The following is a 25,498-nucleotide window of genomic DNA, read 5'->3' on the forward strand; positions in this document are numbered from 1 at the left end:
TCGTGCTGACCCGCTCCATCACCCTCACTCTCAGTGCTGACCCGCTCCATCATCCTCACCCTCTGTCCTGACCCGCTCCATCACCCTCACTCTCAGTACTGACCAGCTCCATCACACTCACTCTCAGCAGTGACCTGCTCCATCAACCTCACTCTCAGTACTCACCCGCTCCATGACCCTCACTCTCAGTGCTGACCCGCTCCATCACCCTCACTCTCTGTACTGACCCGCTCCATCACCCTCACTCTCAGTAGTGACCCGCAACATCACCCTCACTCTCAGGACTGACCCGCTCCATCAACCTCACTCTCAGTACTGACCCGTTCCATCACCCCCACTCTCAGTACTGTCCCGCTCCATCACCCTCACTCTCTGAGCTGACCCGATCCATCACCCTCACTCTCAGTACTGACCCGCTCCATCACCCTCACTCTCAGTACTGACCAGCTCCATCACTCTCACTCTCAGCACTGACCCGCTCCATCACCCTCACTCTCTGTCCTGACCCGCTCGTTCATCCTCACTCTCAGTCCTGACCCGCTCCATCACCCTCACTCTCAGTGCTGACCCGCTCCATCACCCTCAATCTCATTGCTGATCCGCTCCATCACCCTCACTCTCAGTCCTGACCCGCTCCATCACCCTCACTCTCAGTGCTGATCCGCTCCATCACCCTCACTCTCAGTGCTGACCCGCTCCATCACCCTCACTCTCAGTGCTGATCCGCTCCATCACCCTCACTCTCAGTCCTGACCCGCTCCATCACCCTCACTCTCAGTGCTGATCCGCTCCATCACCCTCACTCTCAGTCCTGACCCGCTCCATCACCCTCACTCTCTGAACTGACCCGCTTCATCACCCTCACTCTCAGTACTGACCACTCCCCGTCCTGCAGCACCAACCTGCCACTTTATTCAACCACATGCCGCGCGGCCTTCGATTCAGCGATCTGGAGATCAGCCCCCTGGCCCGGACCCTCCGCTCCTCATCGCCGCCCATCATCACCGCCACTTTGGGCATCCTGGGCTGGAACCGCCTCTCCTTCACGAACGAGTACAAATTCGGAAAGACCTGGAACCAATCCCCATCGTCAAAGAACCAAACCTCATCATCCAAGAACCAATCCTCATCATCGCCGATCATGACCTGGAACCGCTGCTCCTCCTCGGCCTGGGCCCGCTCCGCTTCTCGGAACCGCTCCTCCGCCACCTGCAACCACCCCTCCACGGTCTGGAACCACTGCTCACCGCCGCCCCTCTTCACCGCCGCCTTCTGCCGCTCCACCATGGTCCGGAACCGCCGCTCCAAGACCTGGAACTGCTGTTCCACGGCTTGTATCCGATCCTCTGCCGCCGCCATCACGGCTCCCCGCCCGACCCTCCACCCGGGCCGGCCGCGATCACAAAATGGCCGCCAGTGATCGCACGGAGCAAACTCCGCCCGTAAGAGGCAGTGCGCCTGCGCACAACACAGCCCCGTCCCGTGAATAAAGATGACGTGGAGATGCTGGTGATGGACTGGGGTGGTGAAATGTCAGGAGTCTTACAACACCAGGTTATAGTCCAACAGTTTTATATCAGATCACAAGCTTTCAGGAAAGGATGCCCCATAGCATGGTACATTGGCGAGACCATGCAGGCACTGCGACAACGGATGAACGACACGGCGCAACAATCGCCAGACAGGAGGGTTCCCTCCCAGTCGAGGAACACTTCAGCAGTCAGGGACATTCAGCCTCCGATCTTCGGGTAAGTGTTCTCCAAGGCGGCCTTCGAGACACACGACAACGCAAAATCGTCGAGCAGAAATTGATAGCCAAGTTCCGCACCCATGAGGACGGCCTCAATCGGGATCTTGGGTTCATGTCACGCTACACGTAACCCCACCAGCGAAAAAAAAGTTTTCTGTTTTTAGTACAACGGGTCATTCTCTGTCTTTCACTTCCTTTCGGATGTTTCGCTCTCTCTCTCTGTCTGTCTTTGGGTTCGGACCGTTTGTATATTCAGTCGTCCTGTATGTAATGTCTGTCTGTCTGATTGCCTTGACAACGGGCAGTTGGAAAGATTATCTGTAATCACCTGGCATTGTTCTCTGAATATAAATGCGGCACCTTCCGTGGAATCCCAAACTCACCTAACGAAGGAGAAAGCCTCCGAAAGCTTGTGCTTTTCAAATAAAACTGTTGGACTATAACCTGGTGTTGTAAGATTCCTTACACGTTAATAACGTGACCGAGGGCTGTGGTGGGGGGAGAGGGGGCGTGGTGGGCGGAGAGGGGGCGTGGTGGGGGAGAGGGGTAAAGGGACAGGGCGTGGTGGGGGGAGAGGGGGACGTGGTGGGGGAGTGGGGTAACGGGACAGGGCGTGGTGCGGGAAGGGGTCGTGGTGAAGGGGAGGGGTAACGGGACAGGGCGTGGGGTGGAGTGCGGTAACGGGACAGGGCGTGGGGGGAGTGGGGTAACGGGACAGGGCTTGGGGGGTGAGTGGGGTAACGGGACAGGGCGTGGGGGGAGTGGGGTAACGTGACAGGGCGGGGGGAGTGGGGTAACGGGACAGGGCGTGCGGGGGAGAGGGGTAACTGGACCGGGCGTGGGGGAGAGTGGTGTAACGGGACCGGGCGTAGGGGGGGAGTGGGGTAACGGGACCGTGCATGGGGGGGGGGTGGTGTAACGGGACAGGGCGTGGTGGGGGAGAGGGGGGCGTGGTGGGGGGAGTGGTGTAACGTGACTGGGCGTGGGGGGAGTGGGGTAACGGGACAGGGCATGGGGTGAGTGGGGTAACGGGACAGGGCGTGGTGGGGTGAGATGGTTAACGGGACAGGGCGTGGTGGGGGAGAGGAGGGCGTGGTGGGGGAGAGGGGGCGTGGTGGGGTAGTGGGCTAATGGGACTGGGCGTGGGTGGGGAGTGTGGTAACGGGACTGGGCGTGGGGGGTAGTGGGGTTACGGGACAGGGCGTGGGGGGAGTGCGGTAACTGGACAGGGCGTGGGGGAGTGGGGTAACGGGACAGGGCGTGCGGGGGAGAGGAGTAACTGGACCGGGCGTGGGGGGGAGTGGGGTAACGGGACCGTGCGTGGGGGGGTGTGGTGTAACGGGACAGGGCGTGGTGGGGGAAAGGGGGGCGTGGTGGGGGGAGTGGTGTAACGTGACTGGGCGTGGGGGGGAGTGAGGTAACGGGACAGGGCGTGGTGGGTGTGAGGGGTAACGGGACAGGGCGTGGTGGGGGAGAGGGGGCGTGGTGGGGTGAGATGGGTAACGGGGCAGGACGTTGTGGGGGAGAGAGGGGCGTGGTGGGGGGAGGGGGGCGTGGTGGGGGAGTGGGCTAATGGGACAGGGCGTGGGTTGGGAGTGGGGTACCGGGACAGGGCGTGGTGGGTGAAAGCGGGCGTGGTGGGGGGAGAGGGGGGCGTCGGGGGGAAGTGGGGTAACGGGGCCGGGCGTGGGGGGGAAGTGGGGTAACGCCAGCTTCTCCAACTTATCCACGTAACTGAAGTCCCTCATTCGTGGAATCATTCTCGTAAATCTTTTCTGCACCCTCTCTCAGGCCTTCACATCTTTCCTGAAGTCGAATGGCCAGAACTAGACACAGTACTCCAGTTGTGGTCAAACCAATGTTTTTAAACGTTCAACATATCTTCCATGCTTTTGTACTCTATGCCTCTATTTAGAACAAGAACATGCATTAATATATCACCTCTAACATAGTAAAATGTCCCAAGGAGCGATTATCAAACAAAATTTCACAATATTGTGATAAGGATATATTGGGACAAATGACCAAAATCCTGGTCGATGAGGTAGGTTTTAAGGAGCATCTTAAATGAGGAGAGGGAGGTGGAGAGGTTTAGGGACGGAATTCCAGAGCTTGGGGTCCAGGCAGCTGAAGGCACGGCCGCCAATGGTGGAGTGATGGAAATCGGGGGATAGGCAAGAGGCCAGAATTGGAATAGCGCAGAGATCTCGGAGGGTTGCAGGCACGATTCCACCTTAACTGCGGTGGGCGCGGCTGCGCATCAGTTTGTTGTTTGCCACGCATATCATCATTCCGTCTGCTAACCAAACCAGTGCTCTCTGGTGGGGATGCTGCTGAGGTGACGTCAGCTACCAATCAATTTGTCGCAAGGGCGGGAGTTCAAGTTAGGTCGGACGGGAGTGTTGGACTGCAGATGTCGGCGTCTGGTGTGGGTCAGTGGTACAGCTGCTCAGAGACCGGTCTCCACAAATAGTGTACAGTCCGATGGAGAGATAGATATAGATCAATAGATATATGTAAAAGTTTAGATGGATAGAGAAGAAATAGTGCAAAAGTTTAGATATAGAAGAAATAGCTTAAAAGTTTATAGATATTGAAGAAATTTTGTAAAAGTTTATAGATATAGAAGAAATAGTGTAAAAGTTTAGAGATAAAGCAGAAATAGTCTAAAAGTTTAGAGATATAGACGGAATAGTGTAAAAGTTTATGCATGTCGAAGAAATAGTGTAAAAATGTATGGATATAGAAGAAATCGTGTAAAAGTTTATATACATCGAAGAAATAGTGTTAAAGTTTATAGATATAGAAGAAAAAATGTAAAAATTTATAGATATTGTAAAATTATATACTAACTTGACTAAAGTGTAAACATGTGTATATTGGATAAATAAATACACATATTTTCGTCCCTTCATTATATAACTGACTTGAGTTTCCAATCAGAAAACTTGAGCACACGAGGATTCAGTAAAGATATAATGAGGAGATGTGTTCAATTAAATGAAAGCTTTTCACCTCCAGTGCGAATTGTGGAGAACTATTATTTTAGTCTCAAGACAAAGACATTTAAGGCATTGGTAGCAAATAACATTGGAGGGAGTCTCCGATTCGTGCAATTAACAGTTTTTGTCACCATCCTATTCAACGTTAGCTTCTGAAGTAAACTACAAATGAACCCAAATTACCCGGCATATTGTAATAATTGTTTATCGATTTCCATATTTCATATTTACAAATTAAGTTATTCTGACAGATCATCTGTTATTAAAGATCCTTCTACGATTGTGCTAAAATATAGTTTCCAATCACATTGGTACATTGTAAACAAAACAATGAAGTTGATTTAAATTGTTTTATACAATCACTATCCAAAAGTCATCAGTTGCCCCAAGGATTGTCACTTTTTATCTTTGTCTGTTGCCTCCCTCAGTTCAGGTTCCTCATGAACAAACTGCTCCCTGCCTTACACAGAGGCAGCCAGAATAAATGAGACCTGCAAGATGTACAACTGTAATGCAATATTTGTTCAAACCCTGCTGAGGATTCAATGGGGCGGGGCGGAAATCTTTAATTAAACTGTTGCCCCTCTCCAAATTCACACTGACTGATTTGACAGCTGTTTTGTATTTCTAACTCAATTTAAAAATTCTGATGGCAAACAATTTATTTCTGTTTGAATCAGAGTCATTAAGCTGATTCAAAAAAAATGCTGATTGGAATCGTTCCCATCTGATTTTTAAAATATAATGAGACTGGTCTGCTCAATCCGAATGCAACTTAAACCCTTTTCATAAATTATATAAATGTATCAGCCAATATAACATTAAATTGTTAGAATTATCCATTATTTTGTAAATTGATCTGTTTGTTACATACCCTGAATAATGTTTTCTAAAAAGATTTGTATTCAAAGTTGTGATTTTTTTTTACGGTGGTGCACACGGCCTTTATATCGGTGCACAAACCCAAATTCATTCCGCACATGGCCAAAAAAAATAGAGGGAACATTGGTTGTAGGGCTGGAGGAAGTTACAGAGATAGGGAGGGGCGAGGGTCATGGAGGGATTTGAAAACAAGGATAAGAATTTTAAAATCGAGGCATTCCCGGACCGGAAGCCAATGTAGGTCAGTGAGCACAGGGGGTGATGGGTGAACGGGAATTGGTGCGAGTTCCGATACGGGCAACAGAGTTTTGGATGAGCTGATGAGGCTGGAAAATGGGAGGCCGGGCAGGAGAGTATTGGAATAGTGGAGCCTGGAGGTAACAAATGCATGGACTAGGGTTTCAGCAGCAGATGAGCTGAGCCGGGGCAGAGACGGGCGATGTTACAGAGGTGGAAGTGGGCGGTCTTGGTGATGGAGCAGAAATGTGGTCAGAAACTCATCTCAGGTCGCCAAGGTTGTGAACGGTCTGGTTCATCCTCAGACAGTGGCCAGAGAGAGATATGGAGTCGGTGGCTAAGGAATGGAGTTTGCAGCGGGGACCAAAGACAAGGGCTTCAGTCTTCCCAATATTTAGTTGGAGCAAATTTTTGCTCATCTAGTACTGTGGACAAGCAATGTGACAAATGAGAGACAGTGGAGGTGTTGAGGGAGGTGGTGGTGAGGTAGAACTGGGTGTCGTCAGTGTACATGAGTAATCTGACGTGTTTTCGGATGATGTTGCTGAGGGGCAGTATGTAGATGAGGATAGAGATGGGGTCAATGATAGATCCTCGGGGGACTCCAGAGTTAACGGTGCGAGAGCGGGAAGAGCAGCCATTGCAGGTGATTCTCTGGCTACGACAGGATAGATAAGAATGGAACCAGATAAGCGCAGTCCCAACCAGCTGGACGATGGAGGAGGGGCATTGGAGGAGGATGGTGGGGTCAGCGTGTCAAAGGTTGTTGACAGGTCGAGAAGGATGAGGAGAGATAGTTTACCACGGTCACAGTCATAGAGGATGTCATTTGTGATGAAAGCCCAGGATTCCATTTGCTTTTTTAACCACTTTCTCAACCTGTCCTGCCACCAAAGATTTGTGCACATATACCCCCTGATGTGTTCCTGCACCCGTGTTAGAATTGTACCAGTTAGTTTATATTGCCTCTCCTCGTTCTTCCTGCCAAAATATATCACTTCGCACTTCTCTGCATTAAATTTCATCTGTTATGCGTCCGCCCATTCCACCAGCCTGTTTATATCCTCTTGAAGTCTATCACTATCCTCCTCACTGTTTACTACACTTCCAAGTTTTGTGTCATCTACAAATTTTGAAATTGTACCCTGAACACCCAAGTCCAAGTCATTAATATGTATCAAGAAAAGCAGTTGTCCCAGCACCGACCCTGGGGAACACCACTGTATATCTTCTTCCAGTCCGAAAAACAACCGTTCACCACTACTCTCTGTTTCCTGTCACTTCGCCAATTTCCTATCCATGCTGCCACTGCCCCTTTTATTCCATGGGCTTCAATTTTGCTGATAAGCCTATGATGTGGCATTTTATCAAACACCTTTTGAAAGTCCAGATACAAAACATCAACTGCATTGCCTTCCTCATAACTCAGTTAGATTAAGAGCAGTTATGGAAAAGGACAAAGATAGAATAGGAGTACAAGTTTTCAATTGGGGGAAAACCAATTTTACTAAGCTGAGAAGTGATTTAGCAAAAGTGGACTGGAAACAGTTACTTCAAGGTAAATCAGAGTCAGAGCAATGGGAGGCATTCAAGGAGGAGATAGTGAGGGTTCAGAGCAAATACGTTCCCACATAAAAAAGGGTGGCACTCACAAATCTGGAGCCCCCTGGGTGTCAAGGAGCATACAGGTTAGGATAAAGCAAAAAAGGGAAGCTCAATACTGCAGAAAGCCGAAAGCTCAATACTGCAGAAAGCCGAGAGGAGTATCAAAAGTGCAGGGGTGAAATAAAAAAGGAAATTAGGGAAACAAAGAGAGGGTATGAAAGAATATTGGCAAGTAAAATCAAGGAAAACCCAATGGTGTTTTATAAATACATAAAGAGCAAAATGGTAACTAAGGAAAGAGTAGGGCCTATTAGAGACCAAAAAGGTAACCTTTGTGTGGAGATGGAAAATGTGGATATGGTTCTTAATGAATACTTTGCATCTGTCTTCACAAAAGAGGGGGACGATGCAGAGATTGTAGTTAAGGAGGAGGAGTGTGAAATATTGGATGGGGTAAACATAGTGTGGGGGGAAATATTAAAGGGATTCGCAACTTTGAAATTAGATAGATCGCCAGGCCCGGCGAAGGAAGGAAATAGCGGAGGCTCTGACCATCATTTTCCAATCCTCTCTGGCTACATGCGTGGTGCTGGAGGAATGGCGGACTGAAATGTTGTACCATTGTTTAAAAAGGGAGAAAGGGATAGACCGAGTAATTACAAGCCAGTCAGCCTAATCTTGGTGGTGGGCAAATTATTGGAATCAATTCTGAGGGACAGCATTAATCATCATTTAGAAAAGCACGGATTAATCAAGGAGAGTCAGCATGGATTTAAGGGAAGGTCGTGTCTGACTAACTTGATTGAATTTTTTGAGGCGGTAACAAGAAAGATCGATGAACGTAGCGCATTTGATGTAGTCTACATGGATTTTAGCAAGGCTTTTGACAAGGTCCCACATGGCAGACTGGTCAGGAAAGTAAAAGCCCATCGGATCCAAGGGAAAGTGGCAAGTTGGGTCGAAAATTGGCTCGGTGGCAGGAAGCAAGGGGTAATGGTCGACCGGTGTTTTTGTGACTAGAAGGCTGTTTCCAGTGGGGTTCCGCAGGGCTCAGTACTAGTTCCCTTGCTTTTTGTGGTATATATCGAGGATGTCGAATTAAATGTAGGGAGCATGATTAAGAAGTTTGCAGATGATACAAAAATTGGCCATGTAGTTGATGGTGAGGAGGAGAACTGTAAATTGCAGGAAGATATCAATGGACTGGTCAGGTGGGCAGAAAGGTGGCAAATGGAATTCAATCCGGAGAAGTGTGAGGAAATGCATTTGGGGAGATCAAATAAGGCAAGGGAGTACACAATAAATGGGAAGATACTGAGAGGTGTAGAGGAAACTTGGAGTGCATGCCCATAGATCCCTGAAGGTAACAGGTCAGATAGATAAGGTGGTTAAGAAGGCAAACAGGATACTTTCCTTTATTAACCAAGGCAGAGAATTTAAGAGCAGGGAGGTTATGCTAGAAATGTATAAAACATTGGTTAGGCCATAGCTTGAGTACTGTGTACAGTTTTGGTCACTACATCACAGGAAAGATGTTGATTGCACTAGAGAGGGTACAGAGGAGATTTACGACGGCATTGCCAGAACTGGAGAATCAAAGCTATAGGTTGCATAGGCCGGTGTTATTTTCTTTGGAACAGAGGAGACCGACAGGAGATTTAATTGAGGTGTAAAAAAATTATGAGTGGATAGGAAGGACCTATTTCCCTTAACAGGGGAGTCAATAACCAGGGGGCATAGATTTGAAGTAATTGGTAGAAGGATTAGAGGGGAGCTGAGGAGAACTTTTTTCATCCAGAGGGTGGTGGGGGTCTGGAACTCACTGCCTGAAAGGATGGCAGAGGCAGAAGCCCTCAACTCATTTAAAAAGGTGCTTGGATGTGCACTTGAAGTGCCTTAACCTACAGGGCTACGGACCAAGAGCCGGATGGCTCTTTTTCGGCTGGCAAGGACACGAAGGGCTGAATGGCCTCCTTCTGTGCTGTAAATTTCTATGATTCCATCAACCCTCTTTGTTACCTCATCAAGAAACTCAATCATGTTAGTTAAAGACAATTTGCCTTTAACAAATCCGTGCTGGCTTTCCTTAACTAATCTACACTTGTCAAAGCTTTTTTGAACAAGGGTGTAACATTTGCAATTCAGCCTGATTCTCACTTGTATTATCAACCTGACATCTGTCATACACCCGCTTTTTCTGCTTCATCTTACTCTCTATCTCTTTCGTCATCCAGGGAGCGCTGGCTTTTGTTGCCCTCGTGGGAATGTACTTGAACCATCTCCTCTTTAAAGGCCACCCATTGCCTGTCAATCTTTGATTCCAATTTACCCGGGCCAGATCTGATCTCAACCCACTGAAATTGGCCCTCCTCCAATTAAGTATTTTTACTTTAGATTGTTCTTTGTCTTTTTCTATAACGAATCTAAATGTTATGATACTATGATCACGATTTCCCGAATGCTCCCCCACTGACACTTGCTCCACCTCATTCCCCAGAACCAGTATGCCTCCTTCCTCTGGGCCAGAAGCATACTGATCAAGAAAGTTTTCTCAAACACACTTCAGAAATTCCTCCCCCTCTTTGCCATTTACACTATTACTCACCCAGTCTATATTAGGATAGTCGAAGTCCCCGACAATCACTACTCTATAGTTCTTCAACCACTCTGTAATTTCCCTGCAAATTTACTCTTCTGTATCCTTCCTACTAGTTGGTGGCCTATAGAATACACCCAGTAGTGTAATGGCGCCTCTATTGTCTCTTCACTCAATCCAAATAGATTCTGTCCTTGACCCCTCCAGGACATCCTCTCTCTCCAGCACTGCAATATTCTCCTGAACCAATACTTCCACCACCCCCCTCCATTTTTCCTTCCCTATCTTTCATGAACACCTTGTATCCAGGAATATTTAGCACCCAATCCTGCCGTTTTTTGAGCCAGGTCTCTCTTATCGCCATGACATCATGTTCCATGTGGCTATTTCCGCCTGCAGCTCACCAACCTTATTTACCACGCTTCATGCATTTACACACATGCACTGTAAACCTATCGTAGACCTTCTCGTATTCTCTCTTAGTCTGATCCCCCTAATCCTGTACTATTTCTTATTCTAGTGCTATCTGTCTCTCCCAATCCTCTGTGCACCTTGTTCCTCCTTTCTAATGCTACATCCTGATGCCCATCCCCCTGCCAAATTAGTTTCACCACCTCCCCCCCCACCCCGCCGACAGTACTAGGGAATCTCCCTGCGAGGACATTAGTCCCAGCTCTTTTGAGATGCAACCCGTCCATCTTGAACTGGTCCCTCCTGCCCCAAAACTGGTCCCAATGCCCCAACAATCTGGCGCCCTCCCTCTTGCACCATGTCTCCAGCCACACAATAACCTGCCTTATCTTCCTATTCCTATACTCACTAGCACGTGGCACTGGGAGTAATCCAGAGATTACTAACGTTGAGGTCCTGCTTTTTAACTTCCTCCCGAGCTCCTGAAACTCGAGCCGCCGGACTCATCCCTTTCCTTTCCTGTGTCGTTGGTTCCCAAATGGACCACAAATTCTGGCTGTTCCCCTTCCCTCCTCAGACTGTTCTGCACCCTCTCTGTGATGTCCTTTACCCTGGCAGGACTCATGTCAGCGGTCACAGAAACGCCTGTGTGTCCCCCTGACTATCAAATTCCCGATGACTACTGAATTTCTACACTTCACTGTGCCCCCCACCCCCCCGTGCAGTCCATTGCCCCATTGCGCCAGGCTCAGGACTGCACTCCTTCGAGGTATTATTACCCTCACTGGTATTAATACTGGTTTGAGAGTGGCTCACACCCAGCAGATTCCTGCACTGCCTGCCTATTCCTACCCTTTCGGATGGCCACCCACTTGCTATCCCGAACTCTCTGTGGATGTGTGGTGACCACCTCCTGGAACGTACGATCCAGGAAACCTTCAGCCTTCCTTATGCTCTGCAGTGAGTCCAGCTGCCCCTCAAGCTGAGAAACCCTCAGCTTGAGCACGAGCAACTAGAGGCATTTCCTGCACACGTGGCCCTCCAGAATACATGAAAAGTCCTGAAGTTCCCACATGGCACAGAAATTACAGGCAATGGGTCTCTGCTGCCCCTCCATTATATTGAGAAATCTTTTTTTATCTAAACTCCCAATAGATGCTCTATTATTAATTCACTTATCCCGATTAACCTATGCTTTTATTTCAGGTATCTCAGAGCACTTCCTCTCTGTGCATTGGCCTTCCCCCCTCCTCAATTTCCCACTCAGTCCACAATACACTCTGTGCTTCAGCAGGTAACCTTCTACTTTATAAACCTTTTGAGAACAGCACTTACAACTGCTCAGTTAACTTTCAGCTCACAGTAATTACCCTCTATTCAGACAATCACCTACAGCTGATTGACCGTTAACTGCCACTAAATCACAGTTTCTGTTAACTGTTACCGAACTTGCAGTTTCTTCTAAAGTTTTAAAGTTCTGTGTTAAATTTTAAACTAAATTTTTAATTTCAATTCACCCGCTACTTGAACAGAGTCCCCCTCTTTCCAAATTCTCAAGTTCCCACTCGGTTCACAATGCATTCTGTGCTTCATCACACAGTCACAAATTAATCTTGTGTGTGTTTTAGAGTGAAAGGGTTTGATCGAAGAGGTGACTCCAGTCTGAGGCAGAGCCCAGCAGATATACAGTGTCTCCCCGCCCCCAGCACCATGTCGGAAAGAACCCACCTTTGTGGTCCACATAATATCGATATTACATTATGTGTTAATGTAGTACCAGACAGTGTTACTGAATTCAAATATATTTCATATCCAACTATCAAAATCAATCATCTTACAATTCTGAACTGGATACTGGGTTTTACATAATGTTATTTCCCATCAGTAAATCTATACCTGGATTTCACAATTGCAGTTGAATTAAATGATAATTTAAATATAAACTGGTGATAAAATAAGACGTAAATCTTACTTTTTTTAAAATAGTGATTTGTAAAATTTCTTCCAATTGATTATTTTGTGTTTTGTATCAGAATAATGTTCTGGGTGATCACCTGATCCAGCTCCCGGCCTCGGCCGAGGGTTCTTTTTATTAAACTGAGAGCAATGTATTTCCCCATAGAATCCAGATTCATTTCCCTGCTCTTTCAACACAATCAGCTGATTATTGTAAGGGGGTTGGAGTACAAGAATAAGAAAGTCTTGCTGCAATTGTATAGGGCTTTGGCGAGACCACACCTGGAGTACTGTGTACAGTTTTGGTCTCCTTATCTAAGGAAGGGTATACTTGTCTCAGCTGGAGTGCAATGAAGTTTCACGAGATTGACTCCTGGGATGACAGGGCTGTCCGATGAGGCGAGATTGAGTAGAATGGGCCTATACTCTCTGGAGTTTAGAAGAATGAGAGGTGATCTCATTGAAACATAAGATTCTGAGGGGGCTTGACAGGGTAGATGCCGAGAGGCTGCTTCCCGTGGCCGGAGAATCTAGAACGAAGGAGTGTAGTCTCAGGATAAGGGATCGGCCATTTAGGACTGAGATGAGGAGGAATTTCTTCACTCACAGGGTTGTGAATCTTTGGAATTCTCTACCCCAGAGGGCTGTGGATGCTGAGTCATTGAATATATTCAAGGCTGAGTTCGACAGATTTTTGGACTCGAGGGAATCAACGGAAATGGGAATCGGGCGGGAAAGTGGAGATGCGATTGAAGATCAGCCATGACCTTATTGAATGGTGGAGCAGGCTTGAGGGGCCGTATGGCCTACTCCTGCTGCGATTTCTTATATTCTTGTCATGGGAATCTGCTTTTAGCAGAAAATATAAACACCGTCTTTCAGCCCTTTAAACACTAACTGGAGTTTGCAGAAATGTCGTTTATCCAAATTTTGTTACATTCCAGATGTATAAAGAATGTGACGACCAGATGTTTCGCCATCGAATTCAGTATTGTGGCAGTAATTTAAATGGTCACTGCTAACAGTTACAGGTTTGCAGTGATTAAGACAACCAGATTTTCAGAGCAGACGGGGTCTGTTTTTCATAATGTGACTGTTTTATCGATGTCCTTCTGTAGATGCGGTGCTGCTTAATGTTCTGTCGAGCTCAAACTGATGGTGAATTCACTAAATCCCCAGTATCAGGTCTTGTGGTGTAAAAAATCCGTTATTGGAATCGCAGCTTCATGGTTAGAAAAAGTGTCTGACTGTTCAGGGTTAATCTTCATCTGAACTAAACTCCCAACACGAAGGTGGTTTTTGTTATTTCCGTTTCAGTTATTTTCGTTGAGTGATTTCCTCTATTGCCAGGGTAACAATCTGTCAGATCTCAGTACAAGAGGCGTTGGTTCCAATTTATATCCGAAAGACCATGAAACGTTCAGTGTAAACTCCTCTCTATATATTCAGACCATGAAACATTCAGTGTAAACTCCTCTCTATATATTCAGATCATGAAACAATCAATGTAAACTCCTATCGATATATTCAGACCATGAAACATTCAGTGTAAACTCCTATCTATATATTCAGTCCATGAAACATTCAGTGTGACCTCCTATCTATATATTCAGACCATGAAACATTCAGTGTAAACTCCTATCTATATATTCAGTCCATGAAACATTCAGTGTAAACTCCTATCTATATATTCAGTCCATGAAACATTCAGTGTAAACTCCTATCGATATATTCAGACCATGAAACATTCAGTGTAAGCTCCTATCTATATATTCAGTCCATGAAACATTCAGTGTAAACTCCTATCTATATATTCAGTCCACGAAACATTCAGTGTGAACTCCTATCTATATATTCAGACCATGAAACATTCAGTGTGAACTCCGATCTATATATTCAGTCCATGAAACATTCAGTGTAAACTCCTATCGATATATTCAGACCATGAAACATTCAGTGTAAGCTCCTATCTATATATTCAGTCCATGAAACATTCAGTGTAAACTCCTATCTATATATTCAGTCCATGAAACATTCAGTGTAAACTCCTATCGATATATTCAGACCATGAAACATTCAGTGTAAACTCCTATCGATATATTCAGACCATAAAACATTCAGTGTAAACTCCTATCTATATATTCAGACCATGAAATATTCAGTGTAAAACTCCTATCGATATATTCAGAGCATGAAACATTCAGTGTAAACTCGTTTCTATGTATTCAGACCATGGAACGAGGACGCCCAAATCTCTCTGAAAACCAACATTCAATAGTTTCTCATCATTTAAAAAATATTCTGTTTTTCTATTCTTCCTACTAAAGTGAATGACCTCACATTTCCCCACATTATTTCCTCACAGACTCTTTGTGTCCTCTTCACAGCTTACTTTCCCACCTACCCTTTGTATCAAACTTGGAGACATTACACTCGGTCCCTTCCTCCAATTCATAAAATCATAGAATGGTTACAACACGGAAGGAGGCCATTCGGCCGGTCGACTCTGCACCGGCTCCATGCAAGAGCAATCCAGCTAGTCCCACTCCCCCGCCCTATCCCCGTAGGCCGAAATTTTTTTTCCCTTCAAGCGTTTATCCAATTCCCTTTTGAAGGCCATGATTGAATCTGCTTCCACCACCCCCTCGGGCAGTGCATTCCAGATCATAACCACTCACTGCGTAAAAAGGTTTTTCCTCATGTCGCTTTTGGTTCTTTTGCCAATCACTTTAAATCGATGTCCTCTGATTCTTGACCCTTCCGCCAATGGGAACAGATTCTCTCTATCTGTATAGTCCCTCCATGATTTTGAATACCTCAATCAGATCTCCTCTCAACCGTCTCTGTTCTAAGGAGAACAACCCCAGCTTCTCCATTCGATCCACGTAACACTAATATAGATTGTTAATAGCTGAGGGCCAAGCACCGATCCCTGCAGCACCCCACTTGTTACAACCTGCCAACCTGAAAATGGCCCGTTTATCCCGACTCTCTGTTTTCTGTCCATTAACCAACCCTCTGTCCATGCCAATTTATTAACCCCAACCCCCTTAACTTAAGTAACAACCTTTTATGTGACACCTTATCGAATGACTTTTGGAAATCCAAGTATACTACATCCACTGGTTCCCCTTTATCTACCCTGCCAGTTATATCTTCAAAGAACTCTTAGGAAAATCGTGTTGAACAAATTTACTTTCATAAAACCATGTTTACTCTTCCTAATCATATTATGATTTTCTAAGTGCCGTGTTACCACTGCCTTAATGGATTTCAGCATTTTCCTGATGACTGATGTCAGGCTAACTGGCCTGTCGTTCCCTGTTTTTTCTCTCCCTCCTTTCTTGAATAGCGGGGTTACATTTGCTACCTTCCGATCCGCTGGGACCGCTCGAGAATCGAGGGAATTTTGGAAGATCATAACCAATGCATCCACTCTCTCTGCAGCCACCTCTTCTAGAACCCTCGGATGTCGACCATCATGTCCAGGGGATTTATCAGCTTCAGTCCCATTAGTTTCTCAGTACTTTTTCTCCACTGATATTAATTGTTTTCAGTTCCTCACTCTCATTTGCCTCTTTGTTCCCCACTATTTCCGGTATGCTTTTAGTGTCTTCTGCTGTGAAGACAGATACAGATTATCGACGCATATTAATCTTAAAAGGATTATTCTAACCATCCGTTTATCGATTAATAAATATATTTAATTTTACTTAGCAGTGTAAATAGAGGACTGTGTTTTAATGTGTGATTTCAAAACATCAGTGAGAAGCAGGCCCTTTAGATTAATGAACAAGTCTGGCGTGTCATGTAACTTTCATATTACAAAGTGATCATCATAAGTAATACCGTTGTTGAGAAATGGCAGGGTTATAATATGTTCTATGCAAAACAAGTATAAGTGCAGAGACACAAAGTTCAAAGCACTTTTTTCCACTTGGCGGCTATAAGTTGTCAGCAAGCTCAGGGAACGGAAATGAGATTCTGGGTGGAAACCAGATGGTGATGAGAATTAAAGATAAAACCTAATGCAGAGAATTAATCAACACCAAATGCGGGTGACCCCATTATTCTCAGATGGATGTTAGGGTTGAATTGAAACCCAGTGCTCCTTTAATTAAAAAACACAGGGATTGAATAAACCTTCTGGTAAAAAAATCAAACTGAAGGGGGAACTGAGTGGGTCTCAAAATGTCTGCCCCTGAGTGACACAAAGTAACAGCAAAATGCTGAAACTTGCAGAGACAGAAGCGAACGGTTTCCGTTTGTGGGAACTCACTTCCTCAAACTTTGGGCTGATATGAGGAAGAGCTTTCTGCACTTTGCACGGAGACACCACTCGCTGAGTCTGATCCAACCTGTGATATGGACACGTGTCTTCTGGCAATTTAACTTGTTCAGTCCCAGTCTGTGTAGGATTTTCCAAGTTGTTGATAGTTAAAGGTCGGGTTTCATCATCCTGCCGCTTGTCCCCAACACAAAATACACACGGATACTCAGAGTCACTCACTGATATACAGAGACATCCTCTCTCTCACACACTCACTCACTGATATACAGAGGCATCCTCTCTCCCACACACTCAGAGTCACTCACTGATATACAGAGGCATCCTCTCTCTCACACACTCACTCAGAGTCACTCACTGATGTACAGAGACATCATCTCACACACACACACACACACACACACACACACACACACACACACACACTCAAAGTCACTCACTGATATACAGGGACATCCTCTCTCTCACACACACTCACTGATATAGAGGGGCATCCTCCCTCTCACACACACACTCACTGATATACAGGGGCATCCTCTCTCTCACACACACACTCACTGATATATAGGAGCATCCTCTCTCTCACACACACACTCACTCAGAGTCACTCACTGAAAAACAGAGGCATCCTCTATCACACACACACTCACTGATATACAGAGGCATCCTCTCTCTCTCTCACTCACTCACTCAGAGTCACTCACTGATATACAGGGGCATCCTCGCTCACACACACACTCACTGATATACAGGGGCATCCTCTCACACTCACACTTACTCAGAGTCACTCACTGAAAAACAGAGGCATCCTCGCTCACAGCCACTCAATGATGTGCAGAGGCATCCTCTCTCTCACAAACTCACTCAGAGTCACTCAGTGATATACAGAGTCTTCCTCTCTCTCTCTCTCACACTCACTCACTGATGTATAGAGGCATCCTCCCCCTCACACACACTCAGAATCACTCACTGATATACAGGGGCATCCTCTCTCACACACACTCACTCACTGATATACAGAGGCATCCTCTCTCTCTCACACTCATTCAGAGTCATTCACTGAAAAACAGAGGAATCCTCTCTCACATTCACTCACTCAGAATCACTCACTGATATACAGGGGCATCCTCTCTCTCTCTCACTCACTCAGAATCACTCACTGATATACAGGGGCATCCTCTCTCTCACACACACTCACTCAGAGTCATTAACTGAAACACAGAGACAGCGTCTCTCTCTCACACTCACTCAGATTAACTCACTGATATACAGGGGCATCATCTCTCTCTCACACACACTCACTGATAGACAGGAGCATCCTCTCTCTCTCACACACACTCACTGATAGACAGGGGCATCATCTCTCTCTCACACACACACTCACTGATAGGCAGGGGCATCCTCTCTCTCTCACACACACTCACTGATAGACAGGGGCATCCTCTCTCTCTCACACTCACTCACTGAAACATAGGGGCATCCTCTCTCTCACACACACTCACTGATATACAGGGGCATCCCATCTCTCTCACACACTCACTGATATACAGGGGCATCCCATCTCTCTCACACACTCACTGACATACAGGGGCATCCTCTCTCTCACACACTCACTGATATACAGAGGCAGCCTCTCTCTCACACACTCACTGATATACAGAGGCATCCTCTCTCTCACACACTCACTGATATACAGAGGCATCCTCTCTCTCACACTCACTGATATACAGAGGCATCCTCTCTCTCACACACTCACTGATATACAGAGGCATCCTCTCTCTCACACACTCACTGATATACAGAGGCATCCTCTCTCTCACACACTCACTGATATACAGAGGCATCCTCTTTCTCACACACTCACTGATATACAGAGGCATCCTCTCTCTCACACACTCACTGATATACAGGGGCATCCTCTCTCTCTCACACACTCACTGATATGCAGGGGCATCCCATCTCTCTCACACACTCACTGACATACAGGGGCATCCTCTCTCTCACACACTCACTGATATACAGAGGCAGCCTCTCTCTCACACACTCACTGATATACAGAGGCAGCCTCTCTCTCACACACTCACTGATATACAGAGGCATCCTCTCTCACACACACACTCACTGATATACAGAGGCATCCTCTTTCTCACACACTCACTGATATACAGAGGCATCCTCTCTCTCACACACTCACTGATATACAGGGGCATCCTCTCTCTCTCACACACTCACTGATATGCAGGGGCATCCCATCTCTCTCACACACTCACTGACATATAGGGGCATCCTCTCTCTCACACACTCACTGATATACAGAGGCAGCCTCTCTCTCACACACTCACTGATATACAGAGGCAGCCTCTCTCTCACACACTCACTGATATACAGAGGCATCCTCTCTCACTGTCTCTCTCACACGGTTCATTGCCTTCCGCAAAGTGTGTGACACTGTGTCATTACCCGTTTGTTTCACACCCCACCCAATAAACAGTGCACGGTAACAGGAGGAGGCCATCTAGCCCCTCGAGTCCATTGCACAGGAACAGGAGGGGGCCGTCCAGCCCCTCGAGCCCGTTGCACGGGAACAGGAGGGTCCATCCAGCCCCTCGAGTCCATTGTACAGGAACAGGAGGGGGCCGTCCAGCCCCTCGAGCCCGTTGCACGGGAACAGGAGGAGGCCGTCCAGCCCCTCGAGGCCGTCCAGCCCCTCGAGCCCGTTACATGGGAACAGGAGGGTCCATCCAGCCCCTCGAGCCTGTTCCGCCACTCCATTATATCGTAGCTGATCTGTACCTCAACTCAATATCACCTCGATACAACGAATAAAAGGGTAGATTTGATTACCTGTTACTTTGTACTGAAAACAGAATCTGACCCTATTGGGGAAACTGGAAACCAGGGACACAGACAGACTCAGTGAGTGAGGAAAACTGTGGGAGATGGTGTTTAATGTGGGCAAGTGTGACGTCATCCACTTTGATCAGAAAAAGACAAATCGGAATATTTCCTGAATGGGAAGAGTGTGGGAACTGTGGATGAGCACAGAAATTTACGGCTCCAAGTACACACATCTCTAAATCCCAGTGGGCAGGTACAAGAAGTTATCTAAAAGGCTAATGGAGTGTTGGCCTTTATCTCAAGGGATGGAATATAAAGTGGAGGAAGTTATGTTACAGCTGTACAGAGCTCTGGTCAGAGCCCATCCAGTGCTCGGTCAATGAGGTAGGTTTTAAGGAGCGTCTTAAAGGAGGGGAGAGAGAGAGAGGTGGAGAGGTTTAGGGAGGGAATTCCAGAGCTTGGAGTCCAGGCAGGTGAAGGCACGGCCGCCAATGGTAGAGTGATGGAAATCGGGGGATCGGCAAGAGGCCAGAATTGGAGGAGTGCAGAGATCTCGGAAGGTTGGAGGGCTGGAGGAGGTTGCAGAGAGAGGGAGAGGGGCGAGGGTCATGTCGGGATTTGAAAACCAGGATAAGAATTTTTAAATGGAGGCGTTCCCGGACTTGAGCCAATGTAGATCAGTGAGCACAGGGGGTGAAGTGTGAATGGGACTTGGTGTGAGTTCAGATACGGGCAGTAGAGTTTCAGATGTTTATGGAGGGTGGAAGATGGGAGGCCGGGCAGGAGAGTATTGGAATAGTGGAGACTGGAGGTGAGAAAGGAATGGATGAGTCTGATTAACCGTCTGATTCACACTCATATCCGGGGGAGGATGGCGGTGGATTGAGATGATGGCGATGGATGGGGACCGGTTGATCCTCTCCAGGGGGAGGATGGCGGTGGATGGGGACCGGTTGATCCTCTCCAGCGGGAGGATGGCGGTGGAAGGGGACCGGTTGATCCTCTCCAGAGGGAAGATGGCGGTGGATTGAGATGATGGCGGTGGATGGGGATCGGTTGACCCTCTCCAGGGGGAGGATGGCGGTGGATTGAGATGATGGCGGTGGATGGGGACCGGTTGATCCTCTCCAGGGGGAGGATGGCGGTGGATTGAGATGATGGCGGTGGATGGGGATCGGTTGACCCTCTCCAGGCGGAGGATGGCGGTGGATTGAGATGATGGCGGTGGATGGGGACCGGTTGATCCTCTCCAGGGGGAGGATGGCGGTGGATTGAGATGATGGCGGTGGATGGGGATCGGTTGACCCTCTCCAGGGGGAGGATGGCGGTGGATTGAGATGATGGCGGTGGATGGGGACCGGTTGATCTTCTCCAGGGGGAGGATGGCGGTGGATTGAGATGATGGCGGTGGATGGGGACCGGTTGATCTTCTCCAGGGGGAGGTGGCGATGGATTGAGATGATGGCGGTGGATGGGGACCGGTTGATCCTCTCCAGGGGGAGGATGGCGCTGGATTGAGATGATGGCGATGGATGGGGACCGGTTGATCCTCTCCAGGGGGAGGATGGCGGTGGATGGGGACCGGTTGATCCTCTCCAGCGGGAGGATGGCGGTGGAAGGGGACCGGTTGATCCTCTCCAGAGGGAAGATGGCGGTGGATTGAGATGATGGCGGTGGATGGGGATCGGTTGACCCTCTCCAGGGGGAGGATGGCGGTGGATTGAGATGATGGCGGTGGATGGGGACCGGTTGATCCTCTCCAGGGGGAGGATGGCGGTGGATTGAGATGATGGCGGTGGATGGGGATCGGTTGACCCTCTCCAGGCGGAGGATGGCGGTGGATTGAGATGATGGCGGTGGATGGGGACCGGTTGATCCTCTCCAGGGGGAGGATGGCGGTGGATTGAGATGATGGCGGTGGATGGGGATCGGTTGACCCTCTCCAGGGGGAGGATGGCGGTGGATTGAGATGATGGCGGTGGATGGGGACCGGTTGATCTTCTCCAGGGGGAGGTGGCGATGGATTGAGATGATGGCGGTGGATGGGGACCGGTTGATCTTCTCCAGGGGGAGGATGGCGGTGGATTGAGATGATGGCGGTGGATGGGGACCGGTTGATCCTCTCTGGGGGAAGGTGGCGATGGATTGAGATGATGGCGGTGGATGGGGACCGGTTGATCCTCTCCAGGGGGAGGATGGCGTTGGATTGAGATGATGGCGGTGGATGGGGACCGGTTGATCGTCTCCAGGGGGAGGATGGCGGTGGATGGAGAGGATGGCGGTGGATGGGGACCGGTTGATCGTCTCCAGTCCCCTGGACTCTTCCATCCATCAGGTCGCGACCCCGCCGGATTGCTGACATCACGCAAGCGCGCTGCATCAGGGCCCGTGCTGAGTCGGTGAAACAGCCAAAAGGGTTTAAAAATCTGGGGACACGTGACCCTTTCTGCGGTCGGTCAATCAAGTGAGAGAGGGCGGTGTCTGTGGGGGAGGCGTTCATTTGTCCCGAGTACGCAGTGCGCATATCCCGCTCCGGGTGGGCCCCGGGGGAGGAGACGGTTGGAGAGGACAGGGGAACGGACTTGTCAATCGGGTTTGATCCAATGGGTACAAAATCTATGGGGGGAGTTGGAGGATGAGAGAGAGCCCCATACTTTAATCAGTGATGGGCGGGGGGATGGGGGAGAGGGAGAATGAGAGAGAGCCCCTGACTTTAATCAGTGATGGACGGGGGAGGGGGAGGGGGAGAGGAAGAATGAGAGAGAGCCCCTTACTTTAATCAGTGATGGGCGGGGGAGGGGGGAGAATGAGAGAGAGGCCCTTACTTTAATCAGCGATGGGCGGGGGAGGCGGAGAGGGAGAATGAGAGAGAGCCCCTTACTTTAATCCGTGATGGGCAGGGGAGGGGGAGAGGGAGAGGGAGAATGAGAGAGAGCCCCTTACTTTAATCAGTGATGGGTGGGGGGAGGCGGGGAGGGAGAATGAGAGAGAGCCCCTTTACTTTAATCAGTGATGTGTGGGGGGAGGCGGGGAGGGAGAATGAGAGAGAGCCCCTTACTTTAATCAGTGATGTCGGGGGGGGGAGGGAGAATGAGAGAGAGCCCCTTAATTTAATCAGTGATGGGCGGGGGAGGCGGAGAGGGAGAATGAGAGAGAGCCCCTTACTTTAATCAGTGATGGGCGGGGGAGGGAGAATGAGTGAGAGCCCCTTACTTTAATCAGTGATGGGAGGGAGAGAGGGAGAATGAGAGAGAGACCCTTACTTTAATCAGTAATGTGGGGGGGGAGGGAGAATGAGAGATGGCCCCTTACTTTAATCAGTGATGGGCGGGGGGATGGGGGAGAGGGAGAATGAGAGAGAGCCCCTTACTGCAATCAGTGATGGGCGGGGGAGATGGCAGAATGAGAGATGGCCCCTTACTTTAATCAGTGACGGGCGGGGGGATGGGGGAGAGGGAGAATGAGAGAGCTCCTTACTGTAATCAGTGATGGGCGGGGGAGGGGGGAGGGAGAATGAGAGAGAGCCCCTTACTTTAATCAGTAATGTGGGGGGGGGGGGGAGGGAGAATGAGAGATGGCCCCTTACTTTAATCTGTAATGTGGGGGAGGGGGGAGAATGAGAGAGAGCACCTTACTTTAATCAGTGTTGGGCGGGGGGATGGGGGAGAGGGAGAATGAGAGAGAGCTCGTTACTGTAATCTGTGATGGGCGGGGGAGGGGGGAGAATGAGAGAGAGCTCCTTACTGTAATCAGTGATGGGCGGGGGAGGGGGGGAGAATGAGAGAGAGCTCCTTACTGTAATCAGTGATGGGCGGGGGAGGGGGGGAGAATGAGAGAGAGCCCCTTACTTTAATCAGTGATGGGGGGAGGGAGAATGAGAGAGAGCCCCTTACTTTAATCAGTGATGGGGGGAGGGAGAATGAGAGAGAGCCCCTTAATTTAATCAGTGATGGGCGGGGGGATGGGGGGGAGGGAGAATGAGAGAGAGCCCCTTAATTTAATCAGTGATGTGGGGTGGGCAGGGAGAATGAGAGATGGCCCCTTACTTTAATCAGTGATGGGCGGGGGGATGGGGGGGAGGGAGAATGAGAGAGAGCTCCTTAATTTAATCAGTGATGTGGGGGGGGGAGGGAGAATGAGAGATGGCCCCTTACTGTAATCAGTGACGCGCGGGGGAGGGGGGGAGGGAGAATGAGAGAGAGCCCCTTACTTTAATCAGTGATGGGCGGGGGACGGGGGAGAATGAGAGAGAGCACCTTACTTTAATCAGTGATGGGCGGGGGACGGGGGAGAATGAGTGAGAGCACCTTACTTTAATCAGTGATGGGAGGGGGGAGGCGGGGAGGGAGAATGAGAGAGAGCCCCTTACTTTAATCAGTGATGGGTGGGGGGAGGCGGGGAGGGAGAATGAGAGAGAGCCCCTTACTTTAATCAGTGATGGGAGGGGGGAGGCGGGGAGGGAGAATGAGAGAGAGCCCCTTACTTTAATCAGTGATGGGTGGGGGGAGGCGGGGAGGGAGAATGAGAGAGAGCCCCTTAATTTAATCAGTGATGGGCGGGGGAGGCGGAGAGGGAGAAGGAGAGAGAGCCCCTTAATTTAATCAGTGATGGGCGGGGGAGGCGGAGAGGGAGAAGGAGAGAGAGCCCCTTAATTTCATCAGTGAAGTGGGGGAGGGGGGAGGGAGAATGAGAGATGGCCCCTTACTTTAATCAGTGATGGGCGGGGGGATGGGGGGGAGGGAGAATGAGAGAGAGCCCCTTAATTTAATCAGTGATGTCGGGGGGGGAGGGAGAATGAGAGATGGCTCCTTACTGTAATCAGTGACGGGCGGGGGAGGGGGGGGGGAGGGAGAATGAGAGAGAGCCCCTTACTTTAATCAGTGATGGGCGGGGGAGGGAGAATGAGTGAGAGCCCCTTACTTTAATCAGTGATGGGAGGGGGAGAGGGAGAATGAGAGAGAGAGCCCCTTACTTTAATCAGTGATGGGCGGGGGGATGGGGGAGAGGGAGAATGAGAGAGAGCCCCTTACTTTAATCTGTGATGGCCGGGGGGAGGGGGGAGAATGAGAGAGAGCACCTTACTTTAATCAGTGATGGGCGGGGGAGGGAGAATGAGTGAGAGCCCCTTACTTTAATCAGTGATGGGTGGGGGGAGGCGGGGAGGGAGAATGAGAGAGAGCCCCTTACTTTAATCAGTGATGTCGTGTGGGGGGGGGGAGAATGAGAGTTGGCCCCTTACTTTAATCAGTGATGGGCGGGTGGATGGGGGAGAGGGGGGATGGGGGAGAGGGAGAATGAGAGAGAGCCCCTTAATTTAATCAGTGATGGGCGGGGGAGGCGGAGAGGGAGAAGGAGAGAGAGCCCCTTAATTTCATCAGTGATGTGGGGGAGGGGGGAGGGAGAATGAGAGATGGCCCCTCACTTTAATCAGTGATGGGCGGGGGGATGGGGGGGAGGGAGAATGAGAGAGAGCCCCTTAATTTAATCAGTGATGTCGGGGGGGGAGGGAGAATGAGAGATGGCTCCTTACTGTAATCAGTGACGGGCGGGGGAGGGGGGGGAGGGAGAATGAGAGAGAGCCCCTTACTTTAATCAGTGATGGGCGGGGGAGGGAGAATGAGTGAGAGCCCCTTACTTTAATCAGTGATGGGAGGGGGAGAGGGAGAATGAGAGAGAGAGCCCCTTACTTTAATCAGTGATGGGCGGGGGGATGGGGGAGAGGGAGAATGAGAGAGAGCCCCTGACTTTAATCTGTGATGGCCGGGGGGAGGGGGGAGAATGAGAGAGAGCCCCTTACTTTAATCTGTGATGGCCGGGGGGAGGGGGGAGAATGAGAGAGAGCACCTTACTTTAATCAGTGATGGGCGGGGGAGGGAGAATGAGTGAGAGCCCCTTACTTTAATCAGTGATAGGCGAGGGAGGGGGAGAGGGAG

General features: G+C 49.0%; 2 protein-coding genes across 3 annotated transcripts in view; one reads left to right on the top strand and one right to left on the bottom strand.

The window, feature by feature from the left end:
• LOC137309807 (NACHT, LRR and PYD domains-containing protein 3-like) overlaps positions 1-2,223 on the bottom strand; it is a 30,439-nt gene extending 28,216 nt beyond the window's left edge. The window contains exon 1 of one of the 2 annotated variants that reach the window (XM_067977841.1): positions 903-2,223. In XM_067977841.1, coding sequence (XP_067833942.1) covers positions 903-1,359 — 457 coding nt within the window. In that variant the 5' untranslated portion in view covers positions 1,360-2,223. The remainder of the gene's footprint in view (positions 1-902) is intronic. The other variant, XM_067977842.1, reaches the window with a different exon arrangement.
• The window catches only part of LOC137309806 (NACHT, LRR and PYD domains-containing protein 3-like), a 44,387-nt gene continuing 19,896 nt past the window's right edge, over positions 1,008-25,498 (top strand). Inside the window, exon 1 of the mRNA XM_067977839.1 lies at positions 1,008-1,748. The gene's annotated coding sequence lies outside the window, so the exon portion shown is untranslated. The remainder of the gene's footprint in view (positions 1,749-25,498) is intronic.

The sequence above is a fragment of the Heptranchias perlo genome, unplaced genomic scaffold (assembly GCF_035084215.1).
Source record: "Heptranchias perlo isolate sHepPer1 unplaced genomic scaffold, sHepPer1.hap1 HAP1_SCAFFOLD_181, whole genome shotgun sequence".
Lineage (NCBI taxonomy): Eukaryota > Metazoa > Chordata > Chondrichthyes > Hexanchiformes > Hexanchidae > Heptranchias > Heptranchias perlo.